Source organism: Haliotis rubra, unplaced genomic scaffold (genome assembly GCF_003918875.1).
Source record: "Haliotis rubra isolate DU_JTF1 unplaced genomic scaffold, ASM391887v1 Scf39, whole genome shotgun sequence".
NCBI lineage: Eukaryota > Metazoa > Mollusca > Gastropoda > Lepetellida > Haliotidae > Haliotis > Haliotis rubra.
In genome coordinates, this window is record NW_025767068.1 from 2,941,598 (window position 1) to 2,963,838 (window position 22,241).

Consider the following 22,241-nt stretch of genomic DNA (forward strand, 5'->3'; position numbering starts at 1 on the left):
ATGTTCGTACGCTTTAGTGTATATGTTCGCACTGCTTGTTCAATGTTCGCCAGAGCTTGCAACATCTCTTTTAACAAAGAAGCCCGCCGTGATATTGCTGGAATATTGCTAAAAGCGGCGTAAAACCAAACTCACTCACTAAATTTAACAAAGAAGCGACGACCTCTTTTGGGTGAGTTGTTATCAAGTATAGTGCGTGCTTTTTACCGACAATTACAGCTGTGTAAATCTGTGTATCTGGACCCCGTTCCTCAAAGCCATCGTAGCGCTACGACTGTCGTAAGTCAATGTTAAAGTATGGGAGTTACGATCATCTTAGCGCTACGGTCCCTTTGTGGAACGGGGCCCTGGATGATACAAGGGTACGAGCTTCTGAGTTTTTCCGCATCCCAGTGACATTACTACGAACCCTTAACACCATCAATACATTGTAATGAACTCACGCACTTCAATCCTGTTATTTCACTAATAAGATATATCTGGTTATACAATTATTCCTTCGATATCTGGACGTATGGTTGTAAACAATTTTTACAGCTGTTTGCTGTTTTCACGTTTTTTAAGATTCTCCTTAGACAACTCGCAGAACAAGAAATATAATGTAAATGGTACATGGTAGTTTAACCTTACTTACGATCGGATTTGGACATATACCACAAACTGGAGATCGTGTAAACATGATGACTTCATTCAACAAAAAAGAACATTGGCGGAATGAAAATAGATTTGTATCGCAGGCCCTAAATCCTATGGACCACAACTGGACTGCCATAAAACCAAGCAACGTCTTTTGCTACTACTTCAAAGTGACAACTGAACTAGTCTAAAAAACAGACGACGGACATTTGAACCTGCTAGAAATCAATGTTCAGAGTTTGTCTAGCCGTGATCTATTTTAGACAGCTGTGAATTCCATATCTCTATTCTGTTTCGTCTGTGAACTTTGACGTGTGTCTTGTATTTGTCGTGATGTACGGATGTCCAGTTTCATCTGAATCTTTTATTTGTTGTAAGTCTTTGGTGATGTAAGTATATATCTGTTGTGTTGATTTTGATGTGTGATGCATTTATGCGTTAACACAAACGCTTTAGTAGTATTTACTGTTTAATTTCGAATGAAACACACAGTTTTGAATACCACATGTATTACTTCAAGTTATAAGTATCGTGTTGAAAGTTTCCATTTTGTTAGACTAGGCTGCATGTATGCCTTGGACAGTACAAATATATTTTGAGATGATTGGACCGTCCAAGTAACCGCTTAATCTTTCACTGATCACATTTGATTTAAAACCCGGTCCTGACAAACAGGTGCCCTGTCTCTAACACCCCCAAATATGTGTTTGACAACAGATGCGGGAGAATGTGGTAAGTCACATATCGGAACACGCCGACTGGGTGGAGACTCCCTCCCAGGTGGAACTTATGTCAGACATCTTGAAAGAAGCCACTCAGAAACCAGAGGAACTCTCGGTCACGTCCAGAGTAAGAAAACACTTTTTGTTCCCTTGGATCCACTTGAATTCCACATAGTGTTCTATCTTTGGCGATTTTTATGTGAATTGTCTTATGAATAGATCGGGAAACGTTCCGAATAAATACAGTGTAGCTGGCTAAGGATTTGTTAATGAATATGATTAAGTTTTTAACTAATTGAATGAGTATCATAAGCTGATCAAACCAATTTCATTGTTACAACCCGTATCTGTAAGGATTATTGGTATGTCAGTAGACTATCTAACCGTGGCCTATAATCGGTGTTTGTTTTCCAGAAAAAGGCGGTCCAAGTGTTCAGTACTCTGCTCGGTTCTCTAGACAGCGTCTTCAATGAGTCGAGCGACTCTGTCACACAGCAGAGAGTGGCAAAAGGTCCGTTAATGCAGTTAACTTTCATTTTACAGTTTCATACTCATGGTGTCTGTACATATACTGTTTTATGACAGGCAAAGCAGCCCATCTGGCAAAGTAAATGTGTCCATTACATTACACGAAAACACGAGCAGTGAGCACAGATGGCCAGGTTGTCTAAAGTCGCTGTCAGTGGTTCGAATCCTAGATTCGTCTCTCTTATGATCCTTGACCTTTCCTATGTCATTCCGATATCACTCTGTGTACAACATCATACATGTTAACAATAACATGGGCCATTTAGAATAGGGGGTATAATTGTATATTTATTTGAAGTTCTGTAATATTAGTAATTAATGTCATAAACGAGCAATATTAAAACATGATAGCAATAGCAATGATATATAGAGATTATTACATGAGCATGTGCATCATACAACTTATACGAAACGAGAGTTAAATTTTGTATACATATTATTGCACAGGTTCCGTATAAGACATATGACACACTTGCTCAAGTGTAATAATTTCTTTATTATCCATTTTATTGATGTACATTTGTGTAGTACAACATGGTAAGCAAATGTGACGGCCCTCTTCATTGACGTTACGTTCATTTGTTTAATGACGTCACAGACGACGAAATACAGACACAATGGTTGCTAGGCAAAAATGATATGTGCACATATGATATATATGACACTTGTTATGTTACACCATATGTGTAATAATTGTTTATATGTGTTTGGCTACGCTCATATTCAGAATGAGTCTGACACACTTGACTCTTTCAGAGAATACACTGAATTTTCGACATTTGTAATGAGAATTAGATAACAAATAATTGTCACTATTCTAGAATACCTTTTGTCTGTGTTGATGATTTGTGTGATGCACATTCCAATATAGCACATGAAACGACACTTTTCATTGGCCGTTAAACGTGACGAATATAACAAATATCTGTCACATTTCAGGATTGTGTGAATCGTTTATTGGTCTGATGCTGTCCAACTCATTCAACTCGACCTGTGAGACTGACTGCGAGAGCAAGAAGACCCTGGTACATATTATCATGATATGTAATATGCGGACTGTTTGATGGTTATGAGCTATGACCAACACCGCTGGGAACAATGACAATGTGACAAGTGACGTAGTCACCTGTCCCGTAGTCACCGTGATGCTTCATACTGGGAAACACTGAGACAACCAGATATCTTTAGACTTCCTGAGTCTCAGATGAAACTAGATCTTGAACCATACCTAATGAATGCGATGATTACGATCAGGTCATGATAAAGTATTACATAACTGGTAAAGCATTTGGTGTCCTATGTCCCTTTGTGTCCCTACTAAAATTGTCTTCCCACTTCTTTTCGCTCCACGTTCATTTTCTACATGCCTGATGTCATCATTGTGATGTAGTGCCACAAGTGTTTAAATTGGTTAGAGTTGACGCACTAAACTATACTTGCATGTTGCTGGAAAGTGTAAAATTAAAGATGACCAGATTGAAAGAAAATGGCAGATTTTCTCCTGAACAGGAATTTGCTTATTTCAAGAGATAAATGATAGTTTATTCCGGAATTGCTTATTTCAAGAGATAAATGATAGTTTATTCAGAATTATGTTTGCTTTTGATAAACTGGAATCTGGATTTAACTAAATGAATTATCTTTTAACCAGAACCAGTAACATTGTGTTGGCAAGCAGCACTCTCATCCATTTGCCTTCCACTTCTTCTACAGGCTGCGTCCACCCAGTCTGTGTTCGAATCAAGGGACTCCTTGGTTAGGATGCTCTTAAAGGGTAGCGTTGCTGGTGAGAGAGCAACCGTTATTACCAGCACCAATGGTGATCTCACTTACAAGGTGCAGCGGACAAAGGCATCAAGTTTGTCAAACTCCTCGACCGGCACCGGATCTGAGAAACAGACTGTAGTGTTCCCCGACATCACTGCGAAGTTGTTGAGTGATGATGCAGCGAGTGTAGATGTGGAGGTAGGTCAGAGAGGTTTTTGCAATGGTTCTACAGTCCGTGGGTACAATGTATTGCATTTAAGTTAAATTAAAAATTGGTAATTAAAACATTATTCGTATCTTTTTTTCAAATGTATTTAAATGACTGACAGGAAGCATATTCTGTGTATATTTGTCAGTGATAATCTTCAACAAATACCAGTTGAGTCATTTCTTAAAAAAGCGATGTACTTAAAAGAATTTAACATACACTTAACAAATTTTATCTAGTAGTAGTATTTTCTGTTACTTACGATGATGGCATTGTTTTGTCATATCGCGGAGGCATCATGGTATTACATCATAATAATAGTATTGTCTTGATGAACTCATAGAGCATCTGTCAACAATATCATTTTCTTAATGGCCACTCTGGGGCTTGATATTATTGACTGAGAAAGTATCTATCAACATTGCAAGCACACACAAACGTTTGGTGTCATTAATGAATGAATATGCAATTCAATATACCGCAATGGTTTGTTAGTTGATTTACCTGTGTTGAAAAACTATCTATCTCTAGTCGGATTCTTTCGTTAAGGTGATTGAATCGAGCAAACTACAGATAGATGATGCGGACAGCGTCCAGACACGTACAACATCCGTCACCCTGTATAACCATGGCAATAAGTTAGACATCAGCCAGCTCACAGATGCCATCAGTGTGTTTGTGTACCCAACAAGTGACTTGACCAGTAATACAATAGATGTGGCTGAAAACTACACAGGAGATCCATTTTACGTCAAGATTTCTCTAGAAAGAGCAGATGTTGCTGTTGGGGTTCAGTTCAAGCCTGAAGATGCCCAAAACGCTTCTTTTGCATACTTTGTTAGCTATAACTCTGTACCAACGAATCAGAGTAGTGACATTCATGGAACGTTGCCAGTGGAAGATGAAGCTGGGGAACAGTGGGCTTTGTCGTTCAACGTTGCATCCTTTCCCAGTTACAGTGAAGAGAAAAGCCAAGACGTAAATCCATCAGTGTATATTGGAATTATTCCCTTACACGGTGAGTCTCTCCTTCCCTAGCTTGGTTGTTTTGATATAACCACATGTTCATGATAGAGTCGAAAGTGCTTTTAGCAGATGTTTTAAATGGATGTGGAAAGGGTTTTGTTGCTTCTATGTATTTGGATAATTCAGACTGGACATACTAGCAAACGATGTTTCTCAATACATGATACCTAGTTTTCATTACTGTAATAGTTTCCCAAAGTGCTTTACGTCAAGCCGAGCACCTGACACGTGTTTATACTTGTACAGATACAAATGAGACCTCCTCGGTGCTCAACGTGACGATCTTCTCGGCTGGTTGTCAGTATTATGACACGCAATCCAGCAGCTGGAAGCACGATGGACTGAAAGTAAGATAAACCATCATAAACCTTTTCTCAAATACAAGTGATTAATATAACAGAAACAACACAAAACATAACACTTTATGACACTCAGAGTATGTTGGATATGTGACAATACCATCCCAGTTAAATCCATGCTTGCACCGTGGCGAGCACCTGGTGGCATCGCTGGTGTTCTGTAATCCATCCATAATATTTTCACCCCTCTTTTGCCCTTTGGACACAATCTCACCTGTATCAGCGGATGATCGAGACTGGTTGGTGTCAGGAACGGTTCCAAGGAATGTTATTTCACACCAGGTGACCGAGTGGGTGATCATATATATGTACTTGGTGGGCATATATCCTTGTGGCACGAGGTGACCGAGTGGGTGATCATATATATGTACTTGATGGGCATATATCCTTGTGTCACGAGGTGACCGAGTGGGTGATCATATATATGTACTTGATGGGCATATATCCTTGTGTCACGCGGTGACCGAGTGGGTGATCATATATATGTACTTGGTGGGCATATATCCTTGTGTCACGAGGTGACCGAGTGGGTGATCATATATATGTACTTGATGGGCATATATCCTTGTGTCACGAGGTGACCGAGTGGGTGATCATATATATGTACTTGATAGGCATATATCCTTGTGCCTCAATGACGAGGTATGTTGCCCCCAGCTCCTGTGTATTCTATACGTGTGAAATATTGCTTCTCCTGCTCCGGTTTGAATTTTAATTCTGTGTATTGTATATTCATAATTCAGATCGGTAAAAGGACAGCTTTAACGAAAGTAGAATGCCTGGCAAGCCATCTGACATCCTTTGGGGCCAGTTTCTTCGTGCCGCCGAACACTATCGACTTTAAGAACGTGTTCGCCAAGTTCTCAAACCTCGCAGACAATGCTGCCGTCTTCTCTACCATCATTGTCGTCATCGTCCTGTACCTCGTTGTGATATTTTTTGTCCGAAGAGCCGACAAAAAGGATGTCGACAAGGTAGTGAAATGTTTGTTTTCAGTTCAGATTTACTATTCATATAGTCATATTTGGAAATGTGTTTGATTAGTTTGAGATTGAGGTTTAGTGCAGTATAGTGTGATTATTCAGTCAATGTATTGTGAATCGCAGAAATATTTTGCTCAACACCTACTTCGAAAAGATGCTTCTTTCCACGAACACCATACTGCGTCATAGTGGACCTATTGTAATTATTGATTACGATCAGTGTTGTCAACTTCCTGTTCCAGTGGAGTGTGGTTCCACTGAGAGACAACCTACTGTCAGATGTGTACCACTACCAAGTGACAGTGTTCACGGGCATGAGGCGGAACGCTGGCACCAAATCCCAGGTGTATCTGGTGCTGGGCGGCGAACAAGGGGACACGGAGATCCGCTCACTAGAAGACAAGAACAAACGGGTAAGTGACATCTACTTTGATCCAGATTCCAACTAATCAGAGTCAAAGTATTAGCATCTATCGGATCAGAAATTATGCCTCCTCACATTCACAAATATCTCAAACAAACTTGTATTTAATAGTTTTTTTAAATATTACTAAATGCATAATCACTCCTCAGATTGGTATTTAACATATAATGTTCTGTTTGATGATGAAAGTATACGTAGTGTTATTTTCCATCATCTTTTTTGAAATATATGGTTCCCCATCTGAAACACTTCATGTACATCTCACGACATTTAGTATGGGTTTGGGAGAATGTCCTTGTGCTTTCAAACGTATTACATGTTTATGATTCTGTACCTGTACATCGTTCTATGGAGACATAATTAGCCCATTGCAATGTTTTCACTACATTATTATTTCAGAAACCCGACAGAGGCAGTGTCAACAGCTATGTCCTCAGTGTGCCCCAGTCTCTGGGATCACTGTTGTTCTTGAGGATCTGGCATGACAACTCGGGGAAGGGGATAGACTCCGACTGGTATCTCAACATGGTCGTAGTGAAGGACATACAAACTGACATCAAGTAGGACTCATCAATTCAATTCTGGTTTTACTTTGTACAGGTCTTGGGTCATTATCTGAACACAAAATCAACCTTTCTTTTTTGTAGCTTGTCTTCCAATATGTACCTGAACTCACAATGCTTACAGGGGCGGTGGGGTAGTCAAGTGGTCGATTGTCACGCTGAAGACCCGGGTTTAATTCCCCACATGCGGACAATGTGTGAAGCCCATCTCTGGTGTCCCCCGCCGTGATATTGCTGGAATATTGGTAAAAGCGGCGTAAAACTAAACTCGCTCAATCAGTGCTTATACTCATCATCTAATATACTGAGAAGATAACAACTTCAATAATTACTTAAGTATATCAAGCTTTTAATGTGTGCGTTTCAAGACAGTATGTAGAAAACGTGAACGCCAGAGAATAGTTATGCTCCAATAACTTCCGAAACAAATTTCATCTGTTGTTAAAAGCAAGATATGCGAAAATTGAATCAATTTTTCACTGAAAACCGGTGATGACACCAGGTGTTCACAATAGGTATGTCCTGCCGAACCAGTATGATCCATATAAAAAGGAAGGGTTAGTTTGTCTTCACAGGCCGCTCCTCACATGTCGTGTCCTGCTTGCCAGTTACTAAAACAGTCAATGAACTGATGGACCTCACAATCCAGTGACATGATGTCAGTCTCTGATTTTGTTGAAACTAAACTAGATGTGTATTATTGAATACTTTTCATGTGAAAACCTACAGGAGAATTTTGTCACAACCGGTCCCCACTAGACACTCAAATATACCAGACACAATTATACCATTCAAACATTAGCATAACATGTGTTGTTTTCGTGATTCCAGGTATGTGTTTCTCTGTGATCGTTGGCTGGCTGTCGACAAGGATGATGGTCTCATAGAACGTTTTATACCCGTGTCTACAAATGAAGAACTTAAATCTTTCGGTCACATATTTGCCTTCAAGTCTCGACAAGACCTCACCGATGGTCATCTGTGGTTTTCTGTACTATCTCGTCCCACCTGGAGCACCTTCACCCGAGTCCAGAGACTGTCCTGCTGTCTGTCGCTGCTATTCACCACTATGGTGGCCAATGCTATGTGGTATGGAACAACCCCCTCACAAGGCACCCAGGACGTCCATCTCGGCCCATTCACCTTCTCGCCACAGGAGCTGACTACAAGTCTGATGATGAGTCTGATCGTTGTGCCAATTAACCTGCTGATTGTAACACTTTTCAGAAAGGCTAGCCCAAAACCACCAAAGAGAGGTAAAAGCAGTGACGCTCTCAACAAACAGAACAAACCAGGGCATCTGTCTTCAATGTGGTCTTCTGGTGGAATATTTACCGTTGAACCCGTCCAGGTGGACAAACAACATTCTCCAAACGTAGTAACAAAAGCTCCTGAAGCAAAGAAACCGTGCTGTGTATGGCCGTACTGGGTGACATACGTAGCCTGGTTGTTGGTCGCGTTGTCCATTGCTGCTCCCGCCTTCTTCACGGTCTTGTACAGTCTTGAGTGGGGAGCTGACAAGTCATCGCGCTGGCTCACTAGTTTTGTCCTGTCATTCGTGGAGTCGGTACTGCTAGTTCAACCAGCCAAGGTAACCCGCATGATGCGACCTTTCAAGAATTCATTTATATTTTATTAACTAACATTGCAAGTTTCAAGAGTGAAAAGATGGATAGTCATTAATTTGTTTGAGCCTTGTGAGGAACTGGAGTAGATAGGTGGTCTCAGTGCTGGCGTCTCGCACTGACCAAGGGTTCAAGCCTTAACATAGGTAGAATGTGTGAAATCTACTAATGGTGTCCAATACTGTGATATGTCTGGAATATTCCAATCTCACTCTGAATTCTGTTGTTATCCCATTGAGTAATCTAAAAGGGGATAACAAAACAACATGAAGAAAAGACATTCCTATTAAGACACGTGTACTTGAATTTTTACGAATTAGTATTTCCAGTTTATTGTTATGAGCGTGAGAATCTGATGATTATTTTCTACAGGTCCTGGCTGTTGCAATGGTTTTGGCTCTCATCTTTAAAAAAGTAGATATTGAAGAGGCGCCACCTGGAGAGCTACAGGGGGAGATAATCCAGTATAACCAGTCTGCAAAAGGGAACTATTCTAGTTATGCAGGCGCAGTGAAACCAGGTATGTCAGTTTAAACTTCCGGAAGTGTAATCAATTCCAATACATGGCAAATGGTCCATTCATATGGGATGCTAGCGTAGCTCTGTAGGTTAAAGCGATCACTGTCCTCGTTGGTAAAATGTGTGACGTCCGTGATGATCGTGGAGCATTGCTACAATTTAAGATCACTGATGCAGGACAGGTGCCCCTTTACACACGCACACTCTATATGAGAAACAATGTACCACAGTTCACTGTAACACTTCCACATAGCAGTATCGAAACCAGACTTTCACCTTGCAATTTCTTGTAGTCTGTGGATGACATTGTATGTATTGGTACAACTGCTGGTCACTATAACGTGATGTGGAATAGTGAGGACCTGTGGTTTGTGTTGAACTTGGTATTCCCGCCTGTACCATCTATGTTCCGTATTTCATGCAGTAGTGTGTACATGACAACGTTGCACTGATAGATCTCACCAACTATTTACAGCAACAACGGTCACATTACCGGAACTGAAGCCATGATATGGGTCGTTTAATGTGATATGTTTGTACTACTTCCCTGGTTATATGTCATGATGTTTTCGTGCGAACTGTTCCATAGGTAAAATATATCCGGCAAAAGTAACTAAAGTACTGTCGGAAATGCTAGAAAAATGCTTTTTAGCCTTAACAAACATACACAAATGATCCCTTACATAACCAATACGTATACTATACGTACACATATTCAACATTTTGAAGAAAACATCTATTGAGATGACCCCTCGCCCGAGCGTGTGCTCAGGTGTCAATTTCACCTGTCGATACCGTGCATGCTGATGACGTAACACAGGCAGTTAATGTTTGTATCAAATAACGTCCCACTACCCCTTATTTTTCTAAGTTTTTGGTATTTTCATCAGTAAAAACGCATTTTAGGGCATGTCTCAAAATTTATTCCCTCGGTCTACATTAGGTAGATGTTTCTTAAAGTGATACTTGTTATTTAAGTAACTGTAATACCTCTGAATTTTAAATATAAGTCAAAAAGCATTTTTCTAGCATTTCCGACAGTACTTTAGTTGTGGCAAAGTGATCTTTGTATGGATATTATTAAGCTGCAACTGAAAGAACACTTTTTCTTCCTATCATTGCCAGACTCGATTATTTACAGACCGCCACCATATAGCTGGAATATTGCTGAGTGCGGCGTAGAACTAAACTCACTCACTCCGATCATTGCAACAAAATGCTTTTGCGGCATGTTGTTGGGCATTTCTCAACTGTCAATCTACAGCGGCCTGATAGTTCGGTGCATTGTTTACAATGTCTGCATATACAACACTGCCTAACCTAACAAGAAACACTATTAAGATAGTAAACCATATATATTAATGTTGTGCTTTTTTCGCATTTTTATTGATTAAGTTTATCACCTGTTCGTTTACCTGAGAGACGATGGGGTCACCCGTTTACCTAAATGCGTAGTTTAATTAATGCGAACAAACCCTGCTCCATTGTTTCACATTCAAGATTTTGAATGTAGTTATTCTTGTTTTTCGTATTTTTTCGATATTCGATCCTTGTTGATGGCATTGAGTGTAGAAATCCATGAGTCCTAGTACAAGTTTACTGGAATGCGTTTTGCATCATCAGACACCATTTATCTGTTTCAGCACATCGTAGACCTTATGTTGAAAAACCCCCTGACTTCTCCAGCGTCTCTAGCGTCAGAAAATACAGAAAGAAACAGAACCGTATGATAGAAATCCTCAAGGATATTGGGAGCTATGTGTTCTATCTGGTCATCATCGCCATCATCTGTTATGAGAACAGAGATGAGAAGTCCTTCCGCACAGTGGACAACATCCGCAACATGATGGTCAAGGACATACACCTGGTCGGCACAAGTCGCATCAAGGGCTTTGAGGGGGTAAGTGGATACATTGTATATATACACAATACTTCTCCCTGACAAAAAATATTCACATAAAAGTGGTACGAACCGTAGTATTGTGTCGCGAGGGCTGGAGTTCTATGACATGCATATGTATATAAAGCTTTGTTTATGAGTATTGAGCAAATCATTTCTGGTCCAATCAGGTGAATGATCGGCTTTTGTGTAAATTTTCTGTGTATCGTATAACCTCGTATATCGCTTAAGATGGGAGGAAAGCCCGAAATGGCACAGATCGTAAACCACGATATGAACTGAGCAGATCCTGACACAGAAAGGGACGCAACGCTGTAGAGCAAAACGCTCCATATTGCCAGCCAGGCCGCTAAATGCACTTATGTAAATACGTTAAAAATATTGGTAGTTCTATGGTACACGTGCAGCTGCTAAGTAAGGGATCAAGTATAACAGCGTACTTATTTTCAGTTGTCTTCCTTTGAGGAGTTTTGGGCGTGGTCAGTCGACCGCCTGGTGCCAGCCCTGTATGTGAAGACCACCTTCAATAGTGACAATGTCACGAACAATCGGCGGTCTTTCCTTGGTGACCATGTACACTACAGGGTGGGACCGCCCCGACTGAGACAAGCTCGAGCCCTGCAAGGTAATGGGGTACCCTCCTGAATTTGACAACATTACATTCGCACTTGACAGTATATTCTAACAGGGAGACTATATAAGGTTGTAGAGTATCCCTGATTCTAACGGCCTCTCAGTTATCGGACATATTGTCAGATTGTGTGTGTAATGATTTGCTGCAGCAGTGATTAAAAAAACAACATAATTGTATTGGACCATGTGGTGAACTAATTTGTATCTGCCGTGGTGTTACCAAAAGTTATAAAAGATGTTCTAATATAGGTTGGGCATTTTGCGTTAAGCTGTTGTTTCAGATATATTATATATTTTTCTTCAGATTCATGCAAACCACAAGCACCTTTGAATCGCCTCATAACAACCTGCATCGCGGAATATGGATTGACAAACTATGATGACGTAAGCTATGACGTCAACTGGACTCCATTGAATACATCCGTAACAAACAACCCAGCAGAGCCCTGGCTGTACCAGGGAGTCTCCAAACTTAACGGCATCCCATCAGTTGGGTATTTTGCAACATATGGCGGCGGTGGCTACGTCGCTGTACTTGGAAATGATGACAACACAGCAACAAATATGCTGCTAGACTTGAAGGAAAACCGATGGTTGGATCGTCAAACCAGGGCAGTTATTCTGGAAGTGAATGTATACAACCCTTATGTGAATCTATTCTGTGCTGTATCGCTCGTGCTTGAATTTCCCCCTACCGGAAGTGCTATAAGCTACGCGCATATCTCACCTCTGCGATTGTATAGGTATGTGGGGCCAAGTGCTCTATTCATGGTGGTCACGGATCTTATATTCGTTGCATTTACGATATATTTCATCGTGAGGCTTGTTCAACAGATGAAGGTGAGAGGGAGAAAGTACCTGCAAGACTTCTGGAACGTCGTGGAGTTCCTGAATGTGACAGCCGCTATACTCTGTTGTGCTTTCTATGGAATGCACTTTGTTATAACAGCTCTAACACTCTCTGACTTTCAAGAACATCCAGGTTAGTTGGATTAAATTTGTCAGGGTATATTTCATTAACTCATTTGACATTTGTCCCAAACGTCTTGTTCCCGTGTAATTCCAGGAATTAAGTTGTGCATTAACTATATTTTTAAATTTAGAACCCAATTTAACGCCATTGTTTTGGCCATCTTGACTGGAGACCATCCAGTTCAGCCCCTGAACTGTCCTAAAGCACTGTCGGAAATAGAAAAAAGAACTGTTTTTAGGCTGTTACTCTGTATCCCTAAAATTTACACAATAGCAAATAGCATATGTCGAAATAACCCACATCGGTCTAACTGGGCGTTCAGTGGGATGCATAATAGGATATCCAGAAAAGCATGTTTACTCGTAAAATCGGGCAGAACGTAGTAAATATACGAATAGCTGCTTAAAACAATAGCTCAGACTATAGATGACAATTAGGTCGGACCGTCGACACACCTAGCATGAAATGCACGTGCTACATACAGGCACAAGGGATCATCTCAAAGATATTCTATGCGTTTTCTTGTGTGTTGAATATGTGTCATATATTGATCTAACGTGTCTTTCTCTCGAAAAACTTATGTTGAAATATGTAAAACAGTATGATACCCACAGAAAGGCTTAAATCAGCCATCGTATTAAGTCTCAAAATATATAGTCAGCATGGCCAACCGAAGATCGACAGGAATGGATATTATTTGTAAATTGTTACTTGCCCAGTTTAATGCCCCTAAAGGATTATCTTATCTTAGTTGATATCTCTGTTTCCCCAGCCCGACCCCAACCACCGTCTGGGACATCCGACCTGATTTTGATTTTGCAAACTGTCTGTTGGTTTTTATAGTGGTAGTGAGACTCGGTGGTAGATACATCCTTACTAAGATTATTTTGTACGTCAGCTATCGTTTATAATGAAGCTAAGTCTAATTTCAAAATGGGCATTTAAAAAGTGTCCTTTGTAATACAATGTCATCGCACACTAATTTGCATAAAGCCAAGCCAAATAAGTCGCCTTGGACCACAATACTCACTTCTGAACTAATCTCTCCTCAGTAAAGTCCTTTTTTAACGATTCCTATCTCCCCACCACTGGGACTGTAGTTAGGCCGAACATAGTTTCACAGATATTTCACACTTTCACATATTAACTATAAATTGTGGATATAAATGAGAAAAATCAGGGGTTGTTTGTATTTCCGACAGTACTTTAGTCACCAAGAATGGCAGAGGATCCCAATGTTGAAATTCAGGGAGCTATTAATGCTAATGTGCTTACATTTGACTGGTGAATTCCTAAAGTACTCATGGAAATAGAAACAAAATAGTTTTTGAAGTTTATTTCGTAGTTTTGAACACACAACTTAAGTTTGACAGTTAAATATTCTATGACTATCGTTTTACCTAACTTCTCATTTTAACACTTTTTGTAAAATCATTCTGAATAGAAGAGTTTACAGGAGAGCAAATCGTGTCATTTCTACCCCTTGAAATTTCATCAAAATGAAAATGTATGTTTCCGATGCAAGCTATAGTATGCAAATGAGACGTAATCTCCATATTTTATGTATTTATAATATATTTTATGAAAAACGTCATATACCATTCATCCTTTATTTCTTTTATCCTAACTGATATACAAAATAATTGATTCAAGGATTTTCTCAGTACATGTTTCATGCATGTACTCTTGTTGAAAGTCTACTATTTTACGAGTTCATTCATAGCTTTGATTGTAACTTGCACAATCGCTATGGCAGAGCAGTAGTGCTGCAGGTGGTTGTTACCACCCATTGTTGATTGTGACCTAAGTTGTAACATGTTTCTAAATTTGTTGATAATATGCAAATTTTGTTATTTGTACCTGTAAAATGGTATTTTGGATCATGATTCAAAGACCAACTTAAAGTTGGGAAAAACATAGTTATTTTAATATTTGTTAAAACAACCTATTTTCATGAAGTAAGAAACAAATAAACGCCAAAAACCATTCCAGAAAACCAGTCCACTGTCACTGGTATTTGTCTCATCTAATACAACTTGATTCATCAAAACTGATATTTCGTGTGAACACTGCGGAACCTGTACGGTAATCTCATAATGAATGGACAAATTGTGGCATTGATATGTAAATATGCATAGATGCAAGGATATGTTTCCTCTTTGAATGTAACTATCAGTCTGTAGTTACACGAGGTAGTTTGTGGCGTCAGGATGTTCAACCTGAACCTTATTGTATCGTTCCATTTCCAGGGGAGTTCGTCAACTTTCAGCGTATTGTTCTATGGGATGATGTGTTCACCTGCATGCAAGGGTTCCTGCTCTTCCTCGCCATGCTGAAACTACTTCGTCTCATCCGATTCAATACCAAGATCACACAACTGAGCACAACACTGAAAAAGTCAGTTGGTCCAATCGTCAACTTTCTCATCGTCTTCAGTATCGTATTCTTTGCCTTCACGCAGTTTGCATACTTGGTGTTCGGGCCGCAGAGCAGCGAATACTTTTCATTCGTCACCAGCATGGAGACATTGTTCTCCATGCTGTTAATGAAGGTGAACATTGAAGAAATAATCATGGCTGACGATATCCTCGGACCACTCTTCCTCTTTACCTTCACCCTCGTTGTCATCTTCATCCTCGTCAACATGCTACTGAGTATCCTCAACGAAGTCTTCACGGGGGTCAGACTGGACACGCGTTGTCGTCCCGATGACCCAAAGATGGTGGAATTTATGTATAGTGAATTGAAGAGAATCATCGGTTTGTCACCAACATCACATGGTAGGCCTTTCGAATATGACGTTTTTGCATCTGGGTTTGAGGATAAATGTACCATGACATATTGTTATATTAACATACCGGACATGACAGGCGTCATTTCGATAACCTCATTAGCCAGGGTGAGAAAATTAAGTAGACCACTCGACTCTTGATAAGGATACACATCTATGTCAGATACACTTTATATCTTAAGAGAACCAGTTTTGTGTATCATGGAAAGATCTTATATATAGTGTACATTGGATATAGATCACACAACTGAGCACAACACTGAAAAAGTCAGTTGGTCCAATCGTCAACTTTCTCATCGTCTTCAGTATCGTATTCTTTGCCTTCACGCAGTTTGCATACTTGGTGTTCGGGCCGCAGAGCAGCGAATACTTTTCATTCGTCACCAGCATTTTATGTATTTATAATATATGCACGACGTGTTTGCAAGGCTAAGGAGCGTAGTGTTGCAATATACAAGTGCTTAGATGTATCGGATAATACTGATTAATAATTATGTATCCAGTTAAATGAATTTGTCTCAAAATTCTGGACTGGTTATTGTACTAAGTTGCTCAATAGGACGGGACCCAGTCAACAGGAAACGAAACTCTTGTGGAATCAATGTTTTGACTTGAAGTTTTCAGTTGAGAAGGTTCGTTTTGTGTATTGTTCTGTTATTCTCTTATTATCACCTCAGATGGAAAGGAGAAGGCGAAGGTTGTAGCTGCCACCCAACAAGTACCTGTGGAACGCTGGCTCACCGCGGAGAATGACCTTGACCGTTTCTCCCCAGAACCACTGGAGGGAGACAACTACTGGGTGTCCCTGCCACCCAACTCCACTGATCTGTACTATCAGAAATCCACAAAGGCTCAGTTTTACGATATATAAAATAATTGCTAAATGTGTGCATTTCTAATCGTCCGATATGATCGGAAGAAATAATACACACATAAATGAGTGAGCATGTTTATGAGAAATGTATTTCTTTTACCTGATAATATTTTGGTTACAGTGTTTAGTGTAATACTATTTTAGAAAATCACGACAATCCCAGTAGAATAAAATGTTCTTTTTAATCTGACATCTTTGATTATTCACTGTCCACAACAATCACGTAACATCATTTGGAACAGTTTTTGAGACACACTAAAGATATAAATACATTCTGTCCCAATGAATGACAATCCATGCAAACCGCCCTGCCGAAGATGTTCACTGCTAATACGGTGGTTGACAGCATAACATAAGGTAGTGTTGTGAATATATTCATGTTGTTATTGTTGTGTATTATGTACATAGACAACGTATTGACAAGGTGTCAATCTCGGCAAGACTGTGATAAGAAACTCAATTACGTGTGTTGTAATAAGTAACATTAAAGGAAATTGTCTATTAATGTTTGATATTGTAAAGAGATTATCATTGTCAATAAAACCAATAAATGGCTGATTCTTAAGCATATGTATGTTTGTTCTGTACTCTGTGTCTACAGGAAACCTATTTTCTTAAAGAACAAATAAACCAAATTCATTCTTAAAAAACTTGTGGTTAATTAATATCGAGCGATTAAAAGTCGCCAAAAAGTCGCCTGCTTCACTCTCGCCCGCCAACGAAACCACAGACAGGTTACGGAACTCTGTCGCCAGAGCACTGCAGTGACGAAGGATTTTCAGTTAGTTGTATATAAAGTGTGTAGCAAGCTCGTCATTTTGATGATTTCTCGACATCAACGAAGACATGCCGAATCGTTGCGTTGTCGTCAATTGCTCCTAGGGGTCGGGAGATGGTGTCACCATGCACAGCTTTCCACAGGACCCCACAGTTCGTGCTAAATGGGTTATGTTTGTGAGTGCGAAGCGAGCATTGTGGAAGCCTGAAACGATATCTTAAATAGTTAACGATAGTTAAAGAATCAAAACTACTTACTTGTTGTAGTAAAATGTGTATATGATTGTTGACTATAAAGATTTTCCATGACACAACTTGTAACATAACGATTTCTTCCTCGGAAGCCAGGTTGTGGTCGAAGTAACACTAATATTGTAAGTAGTATTACATGTATATTGACACCCACCTCGCTTCCACGAGAGAAATTGTTATGTTATAAGCTATGTCATGTAAAATCCTATTGGCCATCAATCAAATACATATTTTACTACCAGTAGAAAGTAGTTTTGATGTTGTAACTCGGTGAAAACAAACCTAAATAGCATTTATCCTCAGACTGGCGGATGTTCGCGACAGGGCGCCGCCAATTTTGATAATCGTAAAGTCACGGGCTATTTAAAGTCTGTTAGAATTAATGAGATTATGGTTTGTTTTCATCAAGTTAGAAAATCAAAACTACTTTCTACTCGTAGTTAAATATGTATTTGAATCATGACGAAAAGGATTTTGCATGACACAACTTGTAACATAACGATTTCTTCCACGGAAGCGAGGTGGGGGTCGAAGTGACAATACTGCGCGATAAATTTCTTGCTACATTCACGAGGTTAACGTCCACTCACCAGTATGTAGATACTAGTCATTGTATGTCTTTATAATCCTAATTAGTTTATTATCACACTTGTATGCATTTTGAAACTAAATAAAAAGCAGACGATCTGCTGATACTTATAGTGAATTTATAACAGGACTGTATTATCTAGACATTTTATAGTTTGCCAATGTGAATCATAATTCGCACACAGGCCCTAATGTATGTTGTCTGTCTCATTACACTTCACGGCGAAAACAATGATTCTATTGAATGCTACGACAAATGAATAAAAACAAAATGCAAATATTAAAATTAAAACAGATTAAAGTTATAGGAACAATGTCAGGCTATTATCTTGTTCGAGGAATGTATCAATCAATATCCACAAAAACGAGTGATATGCCATTCATCTGCAGCTGTTTCAAGTGATGTGTCTTTTAACAGTCTAAAATACGAAAAAGTGATATATCATTTCAGGTATACCACATTGAGTATAGTCTCATTGGTCACCCAAGATAGCACACCTGGCAACTAATTGCATAATGTCCGCTAAGTAATTTAGTTCGCCAATAATGAGCAATTCCACCAACCCAAGCAGAACCTCAGAATTCCGTGAGATGTGCGCATGCGTAAAATAATCAGTTTGCGCTTTGCTTAGAATGGTCAGCAACTAATTAACGAAGCTCTCAAGTTTTTTGCAACAAGTTCGGAATACGGATACAGACAACTTTCTGTTTTACGTGATCGGTTGCAGAAGTGTCTTGGAGGGACTTTTGTGGGTCGGAAGAGGGCACAGCCTTCATAGACCTTTTCTTTGAACCGTTGACGGACACAGTCCGTGGTCAAAGAGTGGACACAATATGGCGACACCTACCAAAGACAATGGGGTGACGGAGCACAGCTCTACCCGTATAACAAAGCCCAACACAGTTGGCATGAACAGACCCTCATCGTTTGAAGTGGTCGAAAATCTGTCGCAACAGTTGGATAAACCGAGACCCAAGTCCAAACCCGAATGGACTCAGAAGCGGAGGAAGAATACCCAGAGGGTTGTGAGCGCGCACGAAAGTGAGATCGAGGGTCAAAGGTCAGTGCCAGCATCCACGCTCGAGACAATGATGCGGGCTATGATAGACGCCCAGCAGAAGCAGACCGACAGGCTGATGGCCAAGTTGGGGCCCCGTTTGGGTTATGAAATCTCGGACTCGCATAACCCGGGCCGAAATGCGTCCGAGTTAGCCGAGATGATTCGAATGTGACGGAAGTGCCACACGGCCATGACAGTGAGAGTGAGGGCGAAATCATACGAGATTAATCATATTTCGTATTAATCTTATGCCAGCTTTTGTATCAACCCACACGAGGGTCAAAGGTCGTGTATGTAACCCGCCATCAGGAATAAACCATCAAACATGAACATGGTGTCAGAAGTGGCCGGTTTGGTGAAAAATCACTAAACTATGCGCCCAAAAGTTGTAGGAATATGTCCAAGACATCCAGTGACAGTTTAGCTAAACTTTCAAGCCTGGATACAGTGTCTTTTCACGAGATGGTCGCTTCAACTCAGCAGTGCAGGCGAAGTTTCATAGGACATGCGGTTTCAAGGTGACAGCAATGCAGCCTTCTGAAGCGTTCTACAACGTAAATAACTGAATATCTTCACACAAACTTTAGTGAAAAGTGATTTATAACGTCTTGCTTATAATATCATGAACTTTAATGCTGTATTTTTCATCTCATTGAAAAATCAACGGTAAAGCCAACTTGAGTACTACCGTAAACACTTCAAAATGGCGTCTAGCAATTTTCCTGTGCCAGCTCCAATGGACTTTAATGGAGATTTAGGTGTGAATTGGACATTCTTTCGTTCTCAATGGGAAAATTATGCTATTGCTACTGAACTTGACAAAAAAAGATCCTAAAATTGTGGTTGCAACTTTCTTGAGTTTGATGGGAAAGAATTGTTATAGAGTGTATCAACACCTAGACATATCTGATGAAGACAAAACAAAACCTAAACAAATTCTTGAAGCTCTTGAAAAAACATTTTCTACCTGCTAGAAATGTAATTTATGAACGCTATGTGTTTAACACTACAAATCAAGGAATTTCTGAAGGCATTGATGAATATGTTACTAAACTTCGTCAACTTGCTGCTTCCTGTGATTTTGGATCTCTTCACGATGACTTGATAAGAGACAGAATAGTGTTAGGAACTAAAGACACTGGTGCTCGTTCACGAATGCTTCGTGAATCAAAACTTGATCTGAAACATGCAATTGACACTTGCAGAGCTAGTGAGATTGCTGCAAAGCAATTAAAGAAAATATCATCAAACAATGAAGAAGCTATACATCTTGTTAAACGTCCATTCAAGAAGAAGCAACAGAATCAAGCTAAAAAAGAAAAACCTAAGGGTAAACCACAAAGCAATAGTACAGAACATTTGCAGTACAGATGTAAATATTGTGGTGGACAACATAAACAAGATAGAAAATCATGCCCTGCATATGGCAAGACATGTACATTCTGCAAGAAACTTCATCACTTTGCAAGTTCCTGTTTGAAAAAGAAACAAGGCAAGGGTAGTTTGCACTATCTTGATGCAGATGAATATGATGATGATGATTATTGCTCTGATGATGAACCAGTGTACTCTATTACCCACAGTGTTGGATCAGTTAAAACACGGGGTAAACAGTGGTTTGTAGACTTAAACTTGAAAGTTCCTAGTGAAGAATGGCGACTCGACTTGAAGTGTCAACTCGACTCGGGAACAACATGCAACATCATGAACTTCAGTGATTACTGTTATCTAGCTCAGCGCGGAGATCCTCCTGTTGAGAAAAGAAGGGCAAAACTTAGACTCTATGATCAATCTCTGATGAGATCACGAGGTGAAGCAACTTTGGAGTGTATTAGTGAGGGTAAGGCCCATGAACTGACATTTCAAATTGTTGATGGACAGCAAACACCGCTCTTGTCTGCTGAAACATGTGAAATCTTGAATCTCATGACTGTAAATGATCGTGTCTACAGTGTGCAGGAAGTACAGATTCCATCTTTGACATACTCGAAGATAATGGACGATTATGGAGATGTATTTCGTGGACTTGGGTGTCTACAAGGTACCTACCACTTAGATGTCGATCCAGCCATCACACCTGTGCAGCATCAACCTCGCAGAATAGCAGTAGCTCTGAAGCAAGAAGTGAAAAGCAAAGTCGATGAACTTGTTGAGAAAGGTGTGCTTGCTAAAGTCACTGAACCAACTGAATGGATCAACAGCATGGTAGTTGTGAAGAAGCCAGGAAAATTGAGGATATGCTTAGATCCTAAGGACTTAAATGTTGCCCTGAAACGCTCTCACTACCAGATTCCAACCATAGATGAAGTTCTTCCTCGTCTTGGTGAAGCCAAAGTCTTTTCAACTCTTGACGCAAAAGATGGCTTCTGGCAAGTTCAACTTGATGATGAAAGTAGCTACTTGACTACATTCTGGACTCCTTTTGGTCGATATCGCTGGTTACGTATGCCTTTTGGCATCGCCACAGCTCCTGAAGAATACCAACGACGTCAGCATGAGGTCTTGGAAGGATTATCCGGTGTTGAGGTAATCCATGACGACATCCTTGTCTATGGATGTGGCGACACACTTGATAAAGCCAACATCGACCATGACAGAAACTTGATCAAACTACTTGAAAGGGCCAGAAAATCAAACTTGAAACTGAACAAGTCAAAGCTTCGACTCCGACAATCAGCGATTCCATACTTGGGTCATCTCTTAACGGCAGAAGGACTTAAACCAGATCCTGAGAAGGTACGTGCAGTCCAAGAAATGCCAAAACCAACTGATGCAAAGAGTGTTCAAAGATTCATAGGTTTCATTAACTACCTATCAAAATTCCTGCCTCGTCTCTCTGAAATATGTGAACCTCTCAGACGTCTCCTTGACAAAGATGCAGTGTGGTGTTGGTTGGATCAGCATGAGAAAGCCTTTGAACAGATCAAAAGTATGGTGACAAGTACTCCTGTACTCAAATACTATGATGTGAACGAGGAAGTCACTATACAAGCTGATGCGAGTGAAGTAGGCCTAGGCGTAACGCTTCTACA

General features: G+C 40.0%; 1 protein-coding gene across 1 annotated transcript in view; it reads left to right on the top strand.

Moving 5' to 3' along the window:
- The window catches only part of LOC124286746 (polycystic kidney disease protein 1-like 2), a 31,783-nt gene extending 14,682 nt beyond the window's left edge, over positions 1-17,101 (top strand). Inside the window, exons 8-23 of the mRNA XM_046723169.1 lie at positions 1,354-1,485; positions 1,773-1,869; positions 2,826-2,911; positions 3,600-3,851; positions 4,411-4,879; positions 5,134-5,234; positions 5,990-6,220; positions 6,472-6,642; positions 7,053-7,213; positions 8,048-8,807; positions 9,214-9,361; positions 11,004-11,260; positions 11,711-11,885; positions 12,198-12,875; positions 15,116-15,646; positions 16,335-17,101. Of these exons, the coding sequence (XP_046579125.1) occupies positions 1,354-1,485; positions 1,773-1,869; positions 2,826-2,911; positions 3,600-3,851; positions 4,411-4,879; positions 5,134-5,234; positions 5,990-6,220; positions 6,472-6,642; positions 7,053-7,213; positions 8,048-8,807; positions 9,214-9,361; positions 11,004-11,260; positions 11,711-11,885; positions 12,198-12,875; positions 15,116-15,646; positions 16,335-16,528 (4,443 nt within the window). The 3' untranslated portion in view covers positions 16,529-17,101. The remainder of the gene's footprint in view (positions 1-1,353; positions 1,486-1,772; positions 1,870-2,825; positions 2,912-3,599; positions 3,852-4,410; positions 4,880-5,133; positions 5,235-5,989; positions 6,221-6,471; positions 6,643-7,052; positions 7,214-8,047; positions 8,808-9,213; positions 9,362-11,003; positions 11,261-11,710; positions 11,886-12,197; positions 12,876-15,115; positions 15,647-16,334) is intronic.
- Positions 17,102-22,241: the final 5,140 nt, after the last annotated feature.